Raw genomic sequence first — 19,296 nt, forward strand, 5'->3', positions numbered from 1 at the left:
TCACAGGACGTCGGGGTTTGATTTGGGGTAATAAGTGGCCCTGAAATCAAGCACACCTATATCAAGACCTTCATTATTCACGTCATAATCATCATAATGAACTTGATTTCTGCATTCTTCCTGAACTCTTTGGTTATAGATCTTTTACTATGCTACAGTTATCTAGTAAAATCATTTCACGATTGCACACTTCTCATTACCGAAGGCACCGGAACGACTGGAACTGCCTGAACCACCGGTCAGACTATACTGACTATACCAACTATACCACCAGAGAAAGGACCACTGTCTCTAAATGTGGCCACCCAAGGATTTAGTTGCTGGCAACAATGAAATACAAGATGGCCGCGCCCTTTTTACGCTTATTGTCTGTGTAAGCGTGCGCGACAGATCTCGGCATCCGTCAAAATGACCCGTTACGGAAGGAAAAAAACGCACAAGGGTTACACAGCCTCGCACAAGAAAGACAAGACAAAGCGTCGGGCCAAGGACATTGATCAGATTCATGTTGACATGCAGCCGGAGAACGCTGAAAAGCTATTGAACCAAGAGGTCGACTACGACATGCCTGGCGATGCACAATTCTACTGTCTTCACTGCGCGTAAGAAGTGTTACGTTTTCTGATTCCTTTTTGCTTGATGTGTGCAGCCAAATATGTGAAAGAATTTTGCTGCTCCTATATGGTTTGTTTTGTCTGCCTCGGCAAACAGGTTTTGAGAACGTGTGTTAACGCGATCGCTTTCGTTCTTTCAGCAGAGCTTTCTTGGCGTTTGATGTGGCTCATTGCCGTTCCCTTCGTTAACAGAAGTCTTGAAAATCCCTGTGTTCAGTGCCTGTACTGGAGACGACTTATTTACACTGTGACCGCAGTATTGCTTAAAGACTAGACAGCGCCGAATTTATAGCTTTGAGTAAAATGCCGTCATTCTTGCCTGTAGCCCTAAAATGTTCAGTTACTCTGTGATAAGAAGACAAAGAACTGAAAAACCCATGGGCACGTGAGAGCGCAGCAACCAGCTCTCTCCATTTGCAAAACAAAGAAGGCATTCATAGGAGCATTTTAACGCTGTGCGAGAACTAGAAGCGCTGTCCAAATTAGTTATGTCATGAAGATGGTGAAGGCTTTCTCCAGAACTCGAATGTAAATAGTTTCAAAAGCGCCAGCAGTGGTTTAGCGCGTCCGCATATTTCCTTGATTGGGAGAGGAGGGAGGGGGGAGGGGGGAGAGGTGACAGCAATGGTCACGAATGCCGTTTGCTTCAGTGCAAACGTGCAGGGCCTAACAATTTTTCCAGTGCCAGACAGTAGCAACAGTGTGTGTGTGTGTGTGTGTGTGTGTGTGTGTGTGTGTGTGTGTGTGTGTGTGTGTGTGTGTGTGTGTGTGTGTGTGTGTGTGTGTGTGTGTGTGTGTGTGTGTGTGTGTGTGTGCGTGCGTGTGCGTGCGTGCGTGCGTGCGTGTGTGTGTGTGTGTGTGTGTGTCAAAACATAAATGCCACTCTGTGCTTGCTCTGTAATAACTTAATTTGGATGCTCGTACATAATTTGTGCAGTAAGTTGTAAAATAGACACAGTTGCTGTGTTTAGGAATGAATTACTTTTCATTATTACATTGTTCAGTGTCATGCTGAGTGTGTACATGATAAAGGGCTCGGTGTGTCAAAATGTGGTGATGGTGGTAGTTGTTAGGGCAGCATGTGTTTGCACCACACGTGGCTGCAATTTGGATTATGGTTGGCTCTGTTGAATCACATTTTACAGGCAGTTGCAGCCACCAACTGCGAGGCTTGGGCCATTCTCAAGTTTTTGCACACTGAGGAGATGAAAATGAAAATCTAACGACAGATCTGTGGAGTGATGGCTTAGGAAATTGTGCATGCTATTTATGTAAAATTGATCCAGTGTGCATAACAAAAGCCATAGTAGTGAACCTTTGCTTTCCTGGGCATGGTGCATGGTGCTGGCTTAGTGAGTATGGCACCTGGTACTGATTGATGAGCAGAGAACCAAATCTTGTGTGCTGTGACCATGTTTTGATGGAGACAAAATACAAAGGACTGCCATGTAAGAGAGGGCGTTGAAAGATCTCCAGGTAGACCAAGTCAATTTGGAGTGCTTCACTGCAGTGCCTATCATAGCCTCTGTCAACTTCGATGCATTAAACTCAATATACTTATATAACATGCAGTGGGGTAGGCAGAAATATTTTTGTGAAAGTGTTTACACTGTCAGTTAAACAAAAAATGGGACCAGGAAAGGCTGAAAGGAGGTAGGAAGGAAGGGGGGAGGGGGGTTGTTTTCGAAAAATATCGAGGGGTGTTCTGACACTGAAACATCCCCTATGGCTACACTCCTGATTATGTGCCATACCATGAGAGAACAAAAGCATTGGTTTAGAATTTGCAAACTCCTGCATCAGTTTCTGGGAGCCTTCCTCGCCTTGCACTGCCTTGAGGTAAAGGTATCAAAGGGTGCACGAAGGATAGATGCAAAAGCACCTGGTATTCCAGGTCTGTTACATGTTAAATTTCGTGCACAAAAACAGTTTGTTCATGAATGAGCAGGCAGTTGAGTGCTCAGATGCAACTTAGCTTTGCAATTTTGTTATGCAGTAGTGTTGTTTGGTTTCCCTGTTATTGATACGGGAGTTTTGATGATCTTTCTATTATAGAGTGGGCACTTTTCTGTCGTTTTCCTTTTGTGTTTGTCTTTCTGCACTAGCTTTTCACATATCCGCCAGAAATCACCCTAATAATGCAAACGTGCACGCTCACTTTGTCGTAGCATAAATTTCTGTGCATCCTGGATCACATATGTAATAATTTTCATCATTTGCCAACACAGGGAACAAGATTCTCACAAGCGCATCCTAATTACTCCTGTTCTTGTAGCTGTCGTTGCAATTCTTATTCTAATTTCTATTTCATTGTCAACAAAATGCTTTTGCTGGTGCATGGCATACCTTTTATACTTTTTTTGTGTATTTCTCATTGTTGCGAGTATCTCACTTCAGCAGTGTTCATTTAAACCCCAATACAATCATCTGCCGCTTCAACAAAATTTTCGCTTCACTAAGATATTAATTCCCCGTCAGCTAGCCTTAGAAGTTAATGCAACAAAGTTCTTGCTACAATGAAACATTTTTTGGGCCTGTTCTCGCTTTAACGACATTTTCGCTGAGTGAGCTGGGCTTGGAAATTTTTCTCATGAAGTTAGCTTACCGACTTAAACATCTGGTACGTGCATGCTGCTTAGTTTCAGCAAAAACATGTGCCCATGGCAGCACACTTAAACAAACTCATAAAGGGGTGCCATTGTTGAGTGAGGCTTGGCAGGCCACCTTGTGACAAGGCATAGGCCTGCTTTGCCAAGCCGGAGCCACAGCCAATCCGAATCCATTCTAGATCATGCAGGTACAATGTAGCATGCGGTGGCGCAGCAGTGGCCCGATTTACTGTAACGACGCGTAATGATATGTGATGTAATGACATAGGAGATGCACTGGCCCCGCCTCCTACACTTGATGTGATGCACACATTTGACGTCGTTCGTAATTGCATTAGTGCCTACGACGATGATGTGGCGATGCAGCTGCTGACCGAGTGTGAGCACCCCACCACGGCGCTGGTATCTTAAGGATGGAAGCAAACGAAGAGAACCAACATTTTAGGGAATAAATGGTAGTTGTGAAGTGTGCAGAAAGTGTTTTTGGGCAGGATTTGCCACGACGAAGTTCCCGTTTCAACAAAATTCTTCACGCTTCCAGTCAGTTTTGTCGTAGTGAGGTTCTACTGTAATATATGCGCAGAACCTTAATTTCATAAAGTGGAGGATGGTTGGGGCCACATTATGAATTACTCGGATGTTCGTTTCAACAAATGTTGCTCTTGCTTGTCCTTTCTTTTTATATTACCTTTTGCCCACATGACAAAAATCCCCTACTGACATTACTGGGGCACATTTGTGGTAAACCAATAAGCCTTGGATACTAGCATTTGCTCTGTGTCTGCTTGTCTTTAGTTGCCACCTCCCTCTCCACTTGTCTGGAGAGGGAGGCATATATGGTGCATCTTTTGTTTTCCCCACCTCTATGCAGGAGGTACTTCATGGACAAAAACTCGCTCAATGACCACTTGAAGAGCAAGAACCACAAACGAAGGTAAGCGACTTCCGTTTCATTCACTAATGAAGGCCTTACTGTTTGGTGTTGCAATTCTTGAAGATAGTGGGCACGAGGCATGTTTTGTTCAGCTGCCTGTTGTAGCTGGACCTTGTAATGTGCTCCCTTACAGGTCTGTACCTGTTCAGTCTAGCAGGCATTGTTCACAACAGCACTGCTACAGACCTGAAAAGATTTTGGCTGGCTGCCTTTGCTTCAAAGCGTTTTGAGGCAAAGTTTCACTGTCTCCAGAGTCCGGTGCTTACGCGTGCATTATGCACTCTTGAATAGACCTCTCCTGGCCTACGTTGTCAGAGCATGTGTTACTGGACCAAAGGACAAAACGTGCATCCTATCAAGGAGAATCAGAATGGGAGAAGACTGAAATTGGCCAATTTGGCCATCGGGCAATGCCTTATTGGCGTCACATTGTTTACACCAGAGAGAGCTCTGTTGAGAAGTGTTTAGGGTGCTCCATTCGGGGTTGTCAGTATGCTCCTCTCCTGTTGTAATGGTTTCCACCAGTTGGAGATTCTGCGGACTGTGCAATGCATTCCACGTTTTTCAGCTTCAACTTGATTGGATACTGTTCTTTTTAATTACCCAGGTTGAAGGCCTTGGAAGAAGAACCATACAGCCAAGCTGAAGCCGAAGCTGCTGCCGGCATGGGCAATTACATTCCGCCCAAAAGGCGCAAAGTGGAATCACAACCTCCAAAGGACTAGTAGTGTCGAGTGGAAGTAAAATGGTCCCTGTTTACTTGGCTTTGTTGATTACTACTTTAGCCCAGTGCAACGTAAAAGAGCAATCATTGACTCTGAAATATTTATTTATTTATTTATTTATGCATGAAGTTATGTGATGTTAAGAAGATAGTGAGAGACCGGAAAGCGTGGCGTGACATGGTCCATAGGGTCACGAAGAGTCGGACACGACTGAACGCCTGAACTGAACTGATACCTACAATGCCCCTGGGGCATTATTGTAGGGGGATTACAAACATTGTGTGTCATGAGGAAGAAAAGTCAGGGCCAAAAAAAAAAAGGAACAATGATGAAAAATAATGCATCTAATATACAATGGAATTCATAATAAACATAGTGAAAAATGTAACGAAACTCACAGAAAACACACTTCAACCAGGCTGATAAAAAGTTGGTGGATGGGGCATTGACTGCTCTTTCAGGCAGTCGATTCCATTCGTTTACCGTAAAAGGGGAAAATGAATGGGGAAAAACATTCGTGCGGCAAGCAATGCAACTTTTTTTAGTCTTTTTTTAGTAGTCTTCTTGTTACAGCTACGCATTCATTAAGTTGGCTCTGGCACATGATCATTCTGCCAGCATGGTTAAAACAGACGCTTAGGCAAATTGGTAATCCATTGAGGGTAGACAGCGCAAAAAAGACAGACTTATGAAGTACACAAACAAGCGCTGCATGATATGATGAATGGTATGATGAATGGCCAGCATGGTACAATGAATAATTTCACAAATCATTCTCGACAGCCTTTGCACAGTGGCACCATCATTTTCATGCATACTGTACCTGTTGTGCTTGCTGTCTGCTGTCCGAGCTGTCTGCTGTCTGTTCGTGTGCTGCACTTTTGAATCAAAGCAACGCCGTTTATGCTTGGCATATCCGTTTTTTTATTGACTTTCAACGTCTAGCTCTTATCTAGTCCATAAATCACTGCCTTAAGGATCCGTGGCCCCCACTGTCATTTTGCAAGTGTTTCAGGGAAAGTAAGGAACTGTGATACATGTAGGAAGCCATAATTGTTTTTCCTTTATACAATACTGCAGGCTGAAAAGAAATCCCAAGTAGGAGAGGGATAACATAGACAGATGACCAGTGGAACACAATACCAAATGCAGGTTTTTATACAAGCAATGAAGAAAACACAAAGTATGAAAAAAAAAAGTTGCGACAAATGTCCTGTGCCAAACACTTGTTTAGTCACAGAAAGAACATTATCAGATGCAAACACATGCAGGAGGAGGCAAAATGGAGATGCGTCTGTGTGCTGTGTGATGTCTGTGCACATTAAAGATCCCCATATGGTCGGAATTACTCTGCAATCCTCCACTATGGTAGGGTGGCTAGAAGGAGAGATGTGATGAACGCGGTGCGCTTTCCATAGAGAGGGGTGGCCTTCAGAGCATGACAGCCGCTGGGGCCAAACGGAGTGCTGCAGTCTGGGGCACAGTCAGCATTCCAGAGGAGACTTCAACGCGTCTATGGAACTCCACGCGACAGCAGCGGTGGTGTACCGTCCAAAGACACTTGCCGGACAAAGTGTGACAGATACTGTGCCTTTTCTGTAAAGCAATTATATTTATATGTAGCACTGCAATGAATGCCGATAAGAGACAAACGATGAGAAGCAAATGATAGGAGAGGAAGGGTAGGCTTTCGCCATTCTCGCAGAGGCGTCTGCAGTGGCCTCGGCGTGCCAGCTGTGCATCATGTGATGTCACTCCCTCCTGGCGCTTGCGCGGCGGCACCTCTGAGTCACCTGCGCAGCGGAGGAGTCGGCGGTTCCGCCATGGCTCTCCAGCTGTGCTCCGTGTGACGTCATTGGCTCCTTGTGCATGCGCAGTTGGGGCTCTCCGGGGCTCCGCGAAATCGCTCAGACCTAGTGCAGTGTCCCTTTCGCAACAAAAAGAAAGTCCAAGCGGAAGTTTACCTAAAACAGCTAGGTTGATTTGGGTTGTTGCACTGGGTTGCATGAGAATTTTGGACATCACACAATCTGCCTGCAGACAGCAGTAATACGACTGCTGCTCAGTCGTCATGGTAGCCAGAACATGATGCTTTTTCGTGACACCCATACATGGTATCTTGCCAGTGTCCCACAGGCAGATGATAAACCTACTTAACAGAGTGTAACTAAGTGCTAAAAGTGGGTGATGGTGGTGAGTAAAAGGTGCTTGTTTAGCTTGCAAGCAGCGAAGAGATGGGGTGCTTCTCAGTCTTTAGAGGCATATAACCTAGCAGAACAACACTTGTAAATTGTTCAACTGCATTGCTTCTCATCACAGACTTGTTTCCCCATATAATTCCAGTGTTACTCGCACTCAACTGCCGGCTAGCTATGCCTTGCTAACGAATAATACTGACAGGGCTAACAAAATTGAATTCAGCATAAATTTCTTTTCTTTCTTTTTTTTTTTTTTGCTGTTTAAATTGACAAGTCCAGCCTCTTATGATAGTTTATATGTCGCTTCGGGACACTAAAGGACTATTTCGGTGATTTTTACATCATTTTGAGTTGATGGCATTACATTCCTCGATGTGTCCTGACCCTAACACAAAAAAAAATGGTTCTTGAAATTCGAAGTAGAACTGTTTTTAAAATAAAAAAACAGCAAGTCAAAACCAAAACTGGTTTCGTTGTCAGAAACGTTCCAGTTGACGAAATGGTGGCATCACATACAGCATTGGAAAAACACTCGCACGTGCTTTGGAAATAAAGTGGAAATCATGACGTGGTACATGAAATGCCTGAGGTAGCCCAATACAGGCCTCACAATTTCATGATCACGCGGGGCGTGGACAATACCACGAGTAATGTTTGTGTCACAAACGTAGTGTTGCCCACAGAAATTGAACTGAGGCCACAAAAACCGCACATCTTAAAATCGAGTTGCACGTGATGGAATTATCGCACGGTGCCTAAATTTGGCAGAATGTGTAGGAGCGGAGAGGAAAACCTACAGTAAAATTTTTTACCTGAATGTGAGTATGTTGAAAAACCTTCGGAGTTGCCCTTTAAAATCCCACTATTTACAAATACCTTTGAGCACATAAATGTCTGCATCCTTCTGTATAGCAGAGTCGCAGCTAGTCTCCCCATCTTTGTATGTGCCTTGACACACTTCATGGATGCCGAGTTAAAAAAAGGCATTTACGAGCAATCAGTTTGAGTGATGTGGAGGAATTGCGATCTTATATCTCTTTCGCTTGCGGATCTGTCCCAGTTCCGATTCCAATCTTTCACTCGCCAATCTATTCCGAATATATTCGCTTTATTTCTGTTTGTGATTGCTTCTGTGATTCAGTTTTGCTGAGCCATTTGCCTAGTCGAGCCACTTCCTTCTTTGCCCTTCTCCTCTAAATATGTAGTACTTTCTTGTCCCAACCTGCCAACCATGGCAGGTGAAAAGGGAAGTCCTAAACACCATGTTACAATTGGCAGGTGAAGACTGAACAGTTTTCACATTCACTACACTCCTAGTGCCCTCACGTTAAAAGGCTTGTGCACAGTTACGCTGCAATGCGGGCTAGATCTGCTTTTGGAAGGCCAGTCAGTCATCTACACTTTATAAAAAATAAGCAACCAGCTACGATTACAATTAGTCCTTCTGGATTGCAACTGATCGAGTGGTAATTTACCACCTTAGAACCATAACTGAATAATTACAGAATTGTAATAGATTACCGCTGCAATGCCTTTCTTCAAACTGTATTACAACACAAACTTGCTCAAACTGCAATAGTGACGCATTGATTAAAACGTTTTACACATTTATTTTCAGTAGGAGCTCTTTTTCAAACTTGTCACCAGTTTTGCAATGTTTCCTCGTGACGACGTCAGCCACTACACTGAGCACTCTCTTAATGCGAGCGCTAGAGGGTAAGGTGCTGTCGTGGGTGCAGTTGTAAGTTTTGTCTAAAGATACTGTATTTTTAATATTTATTGTTTCAGGTATCTTTCTGTCAACTGTCAACAAAAAAAAAATAAACATTTGAAGTCCAGAAACTACTGTGTTTTACTACAACAAAGTAGCTAGGTATAACTCATTGCAAGAAGCATCCATGTATGGCACTATAGTTACACCAGGAACAAAGAACGCATACGCCAGGTAGACAGGCACCTTGTCGTGCAGCCAAAAACTTTGACGCAATCGCAGTCATGGATGCTTCACCCCTGTAGCCTTTGTTGCTAATAATTCATTCATTCATTACCAGTAACCAAATTTCTATTATCAATATATTTTATATATAACAAGTAATAAATTAGAGGGAAAAAAAAACAGTTGAACTGCCCAAAACACCATTGCTTAAAAATAACAATCAACTGATTGCAAAATTACACAAGAATAATTAATAACAAGTATACAATCTCTTACGTACAACATTCAGCACAGCCCACGTCAGGCACTAGAGAGCCAAATGTGCCTGGTAGAGTTCCGTCTGGCCAGAGCAATTTTCATCGAGAGGGGTAACTGCGCATTTGCATCCATGCATCCAAGCACAACAAGAGAGATTCTGACAAAGCTCTACTTTGCTGATGATAAACAGCACCACATTTGCTCAAATGTACCTGATGCTGATGCTGAAGGTACCTGATGCACTTTGCTCAGCAAAGTGATGGCTTTGAATCGTTGGAGCTTTCACTCCAGCCATCAAACTATACTGCTTGCTTTCAAGGTCAGTCTTGTTAGCAGAAGCCAGGTCGTCAATATTTTGTGCAATAAGCGAGTGTCGGTGACAAAATAGACATGCTGTTGGACAAGACAGTGAGAGTAAACATTCAGTCAGCTCAGCTGTATAACCAGCTAGCTTCATCACCGAACCCACAATTGGTCCTGTTGAGTGCTTGTAAATGAAGCCAGTATCCTCATGGCAGCCTGTCAAACCAAAGAGCATGAGGTGTGCAATTTGAGCCTGGAAATGTTTTACTGTTCTCTTTTGAGAAAAACATTCGGTGTGCGGGTCAAATTATGCAAAATGCATTATTAACCGCATGCTTAAATTTCATCAAGGTGACTGCGACGCTTACTTCAAGCAGCCACTTATAAAAAGAAAGCTTGCTATCAGTGGGTTTCAAACCCACGTCGAGGCAAGCAGATCCGCTTCGCCGATTGCTGCGCCATCTTGGTGACTGGTTTCTTCAAGTGCTAAGCTGCCAGTCTTTCCCGCTGTGCTTCGGATGTTGTTGTCTTCATCTCCTCTGGAAGAGCCGAACTAAAGACCTTAATTACGCCTCCTTCATTCTAATAAAACGATTGTGAATTCTGACATTAAATTCTAACCTTGCCCAAGACTTCGCTTTCGACCTTTACTGTGAGCATAAAACTTGCTTTACTGGCAAAGTAGCTTCATTATTTACATTGTCATAAGAAAACTTATAGCTGTGAAAGCTGTGTGAACATCATGTGACATGGTTCTACATAAAAGTCACACTGTCATGTCTGTGCTGTTACTGATGATTGTGACGATGGCGGTGCTATGAGAGAAGTAGAAGTTGACTCAAAGCTTAGCTCAATGTGGCAAAGCTAAGCAAAACAATACTTAGCTAAAAAGGAGCTAAATATCAGTCTACTTTAGGATTAATATTACACTGCACAAAAGCTTGTTGACTTGCAAGGGCAAAAAACAAAAAAACAAACTGCCTCTCCCATAATCGAGTAGATCAAATCATAAAATTATTACCGTCATAAAAAGATTACCGACACCTGCTTTCAGTGTATGCACACGACTGGAAATTAGTGTCACTGTTGATCGGTGACAAGGCAAGCAAATTAGAGCTTGTTACTGTCCATACTAACAGGTGACACATGGTGTACAGTTTTGGCCAGTGCGTGTATTCTGTAATGACAGAAACTAATGCAGTGCTGTCACCTTAGTTATAAGTATCACCACGAATGAGAGTGAATCCCTTAGGCTTCACAACAGAGTTGTAGACTTCTTCATGCTTGCCTTACTCTGCATGGGAATTGATGAACACTTGTTTATGCACGTGTTGCTCCAGGTGCAGTGCAGTATGTGGGAAACAAGAGGTAACCCATGAATGTTTAGTGTTTAGGTAGCTTCCAGTTTGCCTCCGTTTCTCCCTATTCTGGCACCAAGGTCACTGATGGTGCATTGACAATGAGAGGCAAAAGTATTTAATGCTTAAAAACAGAAGTCTGCAGTGTAAAACACTGCCGTGACAAAATGCAAGGAATGAGGTTTGGAGCATTTTGTCCTTGGCGACCAAGTAAGGTAAACCATCTGCAAAAGGACAGTGTTTTTTATTTACATGCATGGCATCACTGACCCTTCCCTGCATTCACAGCAGCATTGGCACAATACAAAAACAGTTTTCTTGTTCTTTCGTACATACATCTTTTTCTCTTTGATATAGTACATATAGACATGTAATATATATTTATATATATATGCACCTCTGTCTCATGTCAACATATCTAACACATTAGTAATTTGTACAGAGAGAAGAAAAAAAGCTCTGTTCAGTGGATACAGGACATCAGCAAATGCTTTGTGCTGTTTTGTGATGGTCTTCCTCTTTTTGCTCAGGCATTAAAAAGAACCAAGAAGTCCTCAATGAGGTGTGCTCAGTACCAGCAACACCGTGGTTGTTAGAACATTCACTATCGGTGAAACCTTGTTTCCTTCGCCTTTTTTTTTTAATTTGGCCACATCGAACGTGGCGTCATTCTCTCGAAGTTTCTTCAAACAATGGAAGCCATCCAAGAAAAAATATCTTTCATACACTTGACAGAACTTTGTGTCGTCATTTACTGTCTTTGGGTGGTAGCAAAGCAATGTGGCCGGCTTCTGGGAAAGAATGCCCTTCACTGACAGCGCTGCCACTCATTATACTAATTGCAAAACTGATCTAAGGTTAACGCAAAACGTGCAACAGTTAACAGTGCGTAACAGTTTCAGTACTACGCAGATGGGTGGCATTTCGACACTGCCAATTTTTTGCTCTAAAGTGAGCTGGTGTCTGTTTTGTCCCTCATTGCAGATTTTTTTAGAACATGTTTGTGCTTGAACCATGGTTGTGGGCGGACCTGGCTCACAGAGGACTTGGCTCACAGATCTGGCTCTGTCCTGAATTGGAAGGCTTATTCATGGAGACCCTTCACATCTACCGTGTCTATACTTGACGTTCCAGCTGTGTGGTGCCAAAATAACTTTCTCTCAAACATATTCTTACATGCGGGACAAAATGTGGTAAACGCAACACTTTTTCACCTGGGTTTGTGATTGTGCACTGCGGATGGCAGTAGGCTGAGAAAACCAAAGGCATAAATTTTTAGAACTTCTCGCAAAGTATTTACATTGGCATTACCACGAGCTCTCTGCTAATTATCTGACAGTTTCTCATCTTGTGCGATGTTAGCAAATTATAGCAAAATGAGATGGCTTTTCGCGCTTCAAGAGGCACTTTACCAAGAAATTGGGCAAGCAGATGGATGTGGATGCTTGAAATTGTGCCAATTTTGTTTCCTTTGGCTATTTATTACAGCAAGTGCGCATAAATTATATACTGTGACCTTAAATCTACACACATACACGAAACGACGCATTGTTTAGCAAAGGCTGTGGAAATTACTCCTTTCATAATGATTTCCAAGCTGCATCACTCAAGCTCCCCAAATTATACTCACCCAGAGGCAAGGAGGTTTCTTTCTCTCGACTAAAGTACAGGGTCACTCAGTGTTAAAGGGAATGATCACAGAAAGACAAATTTAATCATCATTTTTCTATTAAAGTTGAATATGACTTCAGGACATCTATGCGTAAGAGGAATTCTAGTTAGCAAAAAGGATGGCATATGATTCTCTCACATAGTTACGGAGAAATCTTTTATACTTAAAGTTCCCTTTCATGTTGAGCGACCCTATACATCACACTATGAGTAGTGAAGGCCTTTGGTTCCCAAATTTTCACACCCTCTGTTATATACCTGATAATTTTTAATTGGCCAAACAGAAAAAAAGTGACTACTAATTTTTCCCTCACACTTATTTATACACGATAAATATAAGCAGGGCTTTTTTTTGCGTTTTTTTTGTGAGGCTGCTTAGCAATTACAATTAGCGTACATATATAAAATTTAGTAAACAGTTGAATTAAATATAATATAGGCCACCAGATTAGCAACATGCTAAACACCTTTGTAGGTTTGCATGTGCAAAACTCAATAGGAGCATCTAAAACATTTCACACAAAAGCTCTGAAGCACACATACAAACTTTGTATACACCCGGCAAGCATAAAACTCTACAGATCTTGTGCGGCTTCCAACAAGGGAAGTCAACTAGAGTTGGCAGATATCAAAGTACGCATTGTTGCAGCAGCTCGTTAAAAACTATCAACACTCGCAACCGAGAAACCCAGAGCACCATAAATGGGCATTTACATCACACGCATTCACGCAATGCTCAGCTTTCTCTCGTTTGCATTTATCGTACACTTACAATCTCTACAAAACACAGCAAATATACATACAACTATAAGAATGGACCTGAATTGCACATTATGCAGAGAGCAAGAAAAAAAAACGCATCCAACTATTCACAGAAGAAAGTGTTATCCACAGAAAACAGTGCACATTCCCAACAAACAAAATGTGTAGAGATATGTTAAAAGAAAACAGTCTCAGACTCGGTTCCTGCCTATTATTGGTGACTAGAGGGAAAAAAATGAGCAAACGCGACGCGGCGGCTCTTTCTCAGTTTGTGAAAACTGTAGTTCTAGGCATTATGTACACATCAAGCAAAAGCACAGCAACAAAAAGCTCCCCAATCTGAGATTACACCGTCTGGTAAACACACAATCAGCGGCAAAAGTTCATGAGACATGGTTGTGCAGAAAAAAAAATTTAGACTGGCTCAGTACCTGAGATATATCAAGGTGCCAAGGGAGGTGCACACCCCCCTCTGGCGACAATACCCAGTTACTGGGTAGCATGTAGAGCTGCGATAAATGTTTCTCTGAAAAATCACATTCCGCGAACTTTTGCTGCCAATAGTATGTGCCATTTGTAAGGTGACAAGTACCAGCTCAACGGGACGGGGCAAACGTGCTCACATTCGAGAGAAAAAGTCCTTATCCGCGGATTAGAACTGAAAGAAAAGCAGTATATAGGCTGCCATTTCGCAAAGAAAAAAAGAAAAAGGACCTTTACAGACATTGACAGGTGGTGTTCATACCCAGAACAACATCCTTCGGTAACAGGGCAACCTTTGGTAGCAAAAAAAAAAAAAAAAAAAAGAAAGAAAGAAAATGCAAGTAAGAGGCTTGCCCTCAAGGAAAACAATGTTGCGTCCTAGAATCACGCTTAGGCTTCCCGCATCTCAGCAGTGTGTCCTGAAATGTTACGTACCTGTCAGGTTAAAAACTAAAACCACTGGGAAAAGAAAAAAAGAGGCTTTGGTCTTTGCTCGGAACAGCTCGAGAACGAATATTTTGGCAGCAGGGCAGCCGTTATGCGCAGCTGCAGAAAAAAATACATGTAACAATGAAATGAAATTGTGCTTAGGTACATGGCTAAAGAAGCGAGGCGACATTTTGATATAGTTTGTGAATGATCAAGAAGGAGTACACATATGACAAGTAAATCATAGCTATTTTGCAACAAATTTTGCAAGAAGCTGTAAAGGCTATATGTAGGACTGAATTTTCTAATAGCGAAAATGAAGCTTCTCACATTGCAAGCTTCACGAAACCAGTGTGAACCATTGTGCAGGAATCTTCTTCGTGCTGCAATTTCTCACACACACACAGGTGGGTTTTCTGTGATATATTTGAGGACACTATGTTCATGTTAGTTAGGACATAACTTAGCTGAGTGATTTTTTGCAGCGGTGATGCACAAAGAATAAACTTAAGAGGCACCTGCATAGTCTTCTCTAGGCAGGCCTCTTTGAGTTGTGGACGGCACTGCAGTTCTTTACTCTGACAAAAATTCACCTCAAGAAACCTACCGTCAACACGACTTGAGTGATTCTGAATGAACTAGACAGGCGCTGCTTTAAATTTTGATGCTGGTCAACCTCCAGTCTGCAGAATGTTACGAGCGTGCGAAATAGTGGTGCTAACTGGCTACCAATCCAAATGGAGAAGACCTTACGGACACGTATATCCATTAGCATAGCAAACCAGCATTGCTCCAACATTGGCAGCCTGACAGACTGTGAAGAAGCCGGCTGGTAAAAGGGCCAAAGCACAGCATACTAGGTGGAGACGCTGCACTGCATTAATAACCTTGCATATGTTTGCCACTAATAACCTTCCACGTCAGTAACAGAGCTACTTGCCAGATCGCAACAGCATTGCTAACAAAGCTTGCCGTAACTGGCTGGCTCTAAAAAAAAAAAATGACGTCACAGTAGCAAACTTCCTGCCGTATCCCCGGGGAACATTCTGAAAACACCTTGAGCCTCAGATTTTTTCACAAAGGGGTGCTGATGTCGTTATAACAGTGCAAATGACAGCTAAGGAGTATTTGGTTTAAGTAGATCAACAACAACTTTTGGACGTGTGTGATATGTGGACAGATCCATCACTTTACTTAACCTTGGCTCCGGGACTTTTCTTACTACCAACAAAAGTACAGAGGTATCTGCTAATAAAAATGCCGCCCAGTACCATGTATTTGCAACCATCTTGAAATCAGCCCCTGAAATTGATGATTGGTTAGTTTATGGGGTTTAACGTTCCAGAGCAACTCAGGCTATGAGAGAAGCCTTAAATGGATGGAGCTGGTCAACTGCACAAAAACTGCCCTCTTTTTTTTTCCCAGGAAATCAATGTTGCTAGCATTATGAGAAAGCCTGGGTGAGAGTGTTTATGTGCTAATGAGAACGAATCAATATTGTGGATGCTGGTTTTGTATGCTTTTTTTTTCTAATTTAACCTCGCCTCTCACTGTTTATATGCCTTGAATGATTAAATGAATACTAGCATTACTAAAATCCTCTAAACTTGGACCATTTGGACACAATGACGACGAGTAAAAATTAGGAGCAAAAGGAACTGGAAACAACGCAACTGCAGTCTATTGGAAACCCACATGAGCTGACTGCAAGCCACCTGGAACCAATGCGATGCTGGTTGGTTGAAACTGTGTTTAGGCCAGTTCAAAATGGTCTTTTTGACTGGGCGGAAAAGTCGTGCCAGGTAAACAAATAGGTAAACAACCACAGATCTGCAGCTTGTGAGCACGGGCGGACACAGACCATGCCATTGCAACCCTGAAGACACTACAACAACTGGCAAAAAGAATGAGGCAGGTCATGTGAACAAAACTGGCAAAGACAAGCGGCCGCAACACCCACGAAATCGGTTTATGGAGCCTCTCGGTTTCACCAATATGTCGCTAGAAGAAAACTGCATTCCAATGGACGGCCTGGTTGCCCATAGTGGAGCACAAGGGAAAACGTGAGACGCACAAAAGGAGTTAATACAAATGATTAATTACTGGCAAAATTGTGCTCGGGACACGAGTCCCACTAGCGTTATTTTTGTGTGGCCAGATGACTAGTAGCAAACCAAAGTGCCAACGGCCCTGTAGTTTCAGATTCCAGCATGATGCATGCTCTCGTAATTATGAGAAGTTTGCCTCTATGCTGCCGACGCCTTTTCAGGGAAAGTGGCTACCAGCGTGGACAGACCGGGTAAATGGCACACAGTAGAAATTTTCATAGGAAGAATCTACAAGCGATGGCATGCCGTGATGCCATCTGAAAAACTACAAAGCAAAGTGTGGTGGTAGCATAAAAAGTGGTTGGGGGAGAGGGGTGTGTGTGCATCACGTTTTCACTGTGGCTTATTTTTTTTTTGCCTGGGCCACGACTTTTCCCCTCATGTTTGGCTAACTGGAAAACCCAGTTAATTCTTCAATATTTTTCGTGGCCCCGATGACTCTGAATTAACAATGTTTTACTATTATATATCTACGCTCCACTGTGGCAGCCATATGGTTTGTTCACATTTATCGAATTTATCAGGGGTGACTTTACCTTTTATTTAGATTTTGGTGGCCTAGTGCACTATATTATAATGTTACAAAATATTTCAAGTGTCTTTTGTGCCTCATAAAAAAGAAACTGAAAGACATTTGGTTCAAATGATGTTAAATCCTCCAGTGCGACAGGAGTGTTACAAACCCTACGAGAAGACACTCTATGCGAGCCCCCTTTCAAAGACAAAATCAGATGCTGCCTAAGTGCCTTTTCCCTTCCTCTTCAGTGCTCTTTCTCCTTTTCAAGACAAACTCAGCCAGAATGGCAGATGAGATTCTCACGAGTTCCACAACTGCACGCTCCACAACTATGGCACGCCAGGCAGACTTCCCAGATGGTTGGTCAACAATTGCACTGACTGCACAGTGCAAAATACACAGGCATATGAAACAAGAATCAAATGAAATGGTGCCTGCTACTAAATCAGGAACCACCAGAATGCAACAAAACCACACAACTCATACCACAAGTGGTTAATGTCTATGCTTTCATTCTAAACTGTCCACAGGATAGAGCAATGATGTCATTAATTGCCATTTGTGTAGGTTTTGTGACATCATGATGGTTCCTCATAAAACTACTCTATGGTTGAATGACTAAATTTAGTTGGTAGTAGGCGCTAGTCCATGTCATCTTTGTCCAGAGCCCTTCGGTGTTTGCCATCATGCAGACAATACTTCCTGGCCACTAACTGCAATTGTGCGTGAAGGACGTGCGTGAGCGTCTAGTTAAACACGGAAAGCAACAAGCAAGGGACGGTTCCATCCCGACAAACAAGTGTGGACGACACGTGGTGGACTGGATCCTGCTCCTGCCAAGCAGTTACCGAACAAGGTAGACACTCTCTTGCAGACCGTATTATAGATGAATGGCCACAGCTAGCCTGTGAAACTTTCGTGTAGAACCCCCTAAGTGTCATTCATGTTTAAGCAACAGCAATAGAGGACAAACACGGGAGCATGAAGGGACACGCTACAGCACTCCCGTCTTTGTCCTCTAGCGCCATTGCTTAAACATGAATGATCACCAACTAGACCAAACCTCTATTCTTCCCACAAGTGTACCCAGAATGATGCACACAGGGCCAGAGCTCTCAGACAAGTTACAAAACTCTGTTCCCCCAAGTTTTGATCTGACCAATCCATTTAAACCATTCGGAGATGATGAAGCGGTCAGTAAGAATAAAAATCCTAAACTAATCAGTGTGCATACTTTTAAAGCCTCGACCTGTAGTGAAGCACTGTGTACTGGTGCAACCAAGGAACGGAACTGAGGACACTTGACGCTTTTACCCCTAAAATCATTTCAGCAGAAAAAAAAAAATAAGGGCAGAGCTGACCAGTGTCAAAGCTTCACACTGTCGGCGCTGCCCTATTTTTTTCCTGGTTGAAATGAACATGCTGCCTGACCAGACGAGGCTTCATGAAACCTTAGACTTCATAGCTCTCGGCTACTCAGAAACGCTCACCCGTCCAGTGATTTGCACGGACGTGGCCAACATGACAGAGCCGAGAATAACTGGCTCGGTTCCTGGGCGGCGGAATGTCTTCACACACGGACCGAGTGGCAAACGACACTGGAGCGCAACGGTGTGGACTGAGCGAGGGCCGCCCAGCGGCTCCTCCTCCTTTTTCGCGGCTGCAGCAACGTGGTGCCGAGGAGGCGGTCACTTGCTGAACAGCAGGTGCTGGTTGCGCAGGATGTACTCAGTGAACTGGTTGATGTGGGTGATGGAGCTGAGTGATGCCTGCTCCTGGCGCGACCACAGCAGGTTGGGCCCAAAGACAATGGCCAGGTTGGATGCCGTCATTTTGTTCAGGTCACTCCTGTCTATCACCTGCGCGAGAAGAGGGAGAACGTCACACTATTTGAAACCAGTCGGCCACTCTCCGAAGATGCAATCAAACTACAATTCGATCCAGTTTTTGTACCTGGTGAAAACCAATGCCATCATTCCTTTCATGTATGTAGTGATGCTTTTCCAGCAGCAAAGTATGCTGTATGAAAATAGCTGCATTTGGAATCTTATCACAACTCAATTAAAATTTGTGACATGTATGCCGCGGTCACGATTTTGAAATGGATGGCAACAGAGTCTAGCATCTATGGTAAAAACATGAACGCCCCGCAGTATAATACTTGTGAAGCTTGCCAGTGATGGCAACACTTTCCCATTAGTATTTCTGGCTTTTTCTAGCCTCTAAAAGCTCCATTTTCACTGAAAGTGACATCCGTTGTTAAAATGAAGCACCCCATCAATGCAGGCAAACTTGGACTTGTCTTCAGTGTCCCAGTTGGAATCAGTAAGCAAGCCTCACACATTCTAGTGCACCTGTCATGCAGAGCCAGACCTGCATTTGCCAAGGGAT

General features: G+C 43.2%; 2 protein-coding genes across 5 annotated transcripts in view; one reads left to right on the top strand and one right to left on the bottom strand.

Annotated features, from left to right (window-relative positions):
* Window positions 1-335: 335 nt before the first annotated feature.
* Window positions 336-4,916, top strand: LOC146174627 (zinc finger protein 593). Its single transcript, XM_084583804.1, has 3 exons — window positions 336-602; window positions 4,095-4,157; window positions 4,765-4,916. The coding sequence occupies exons 1-3, from the start codon at window positions 409-411 to the stop codon at window positions 4,880-4,882; spliced, it is 375 nt and encodes a 124-aa protein (XP_084439930.1). The 5' UTR covers window positions 336-408; the 3' UTR covers window positions 4,883-4,916.
* Window positions 4,917-11,160: 6,244 nt separating this feature from the next.
* RhoGAP68F (Rho GTPase activating protein at 68F) overlaps window positions 11,161-19,296 on the bottom strand; it is a 126,408-nt gene continuing 118,272 nt past the window's right edge. For all 4 annotated transcript variants that reach the window (XM_084583810.1, XM_084583809.1, XM_084583812.1 and 1 more), the window contains exon 14: window positions 11,161-18,764. In XM_084583810.1, coding sequence (XP_084439936.1) covers window positions 18,594-18,764 — 171 coding nt within the window. In that variant the 3' untranslated portion in view covers window positions 11,161-18,593. The remainder of the gene's footprint in view (window positions 18,765-19,296) is intronic.

This window comes from Amblyomma maculatum, chromosome 11 (assembly GCF_055883805.1).
Source record: "Amblyomma maculatum isolate TAMU_Amacu chromosome 11, ASM5588380v1, whole genome shotgun sequence".
NCBI classification, from domain to species: domain Eukaryota; kingdom Metazoa; phylum Arthropoda; class Arachnida; order Ixodida; family Ixodidae; genus Amblyomma; species Amblyomma maculatum.

Excerpts from the sequence above, each read along its gene's own strand:
- LOC146174627 (XM_084583804.1), top strand. The coding sequence starts at position 409 with ATGACCCGTTACGGAAGGAAAAAAACGCACAAGGGTTACACAGCCTCG. Across the intron at positions 603-4,094 it reads TTCTACTGTCTTCACTGCGC|GAGGTACTTCATGGACAAAA; the intron begins GTAAGAAGTGTT and ends ACCTCTATGCAG. Across the intron at positions 4,158-4,764 it reads AGCAAGAACCACAAACGAAG|GTTGAAGGCCTTGGAAGAAG; the intron begins GTAAGCGACTTC and ends TTAATTACCCAG.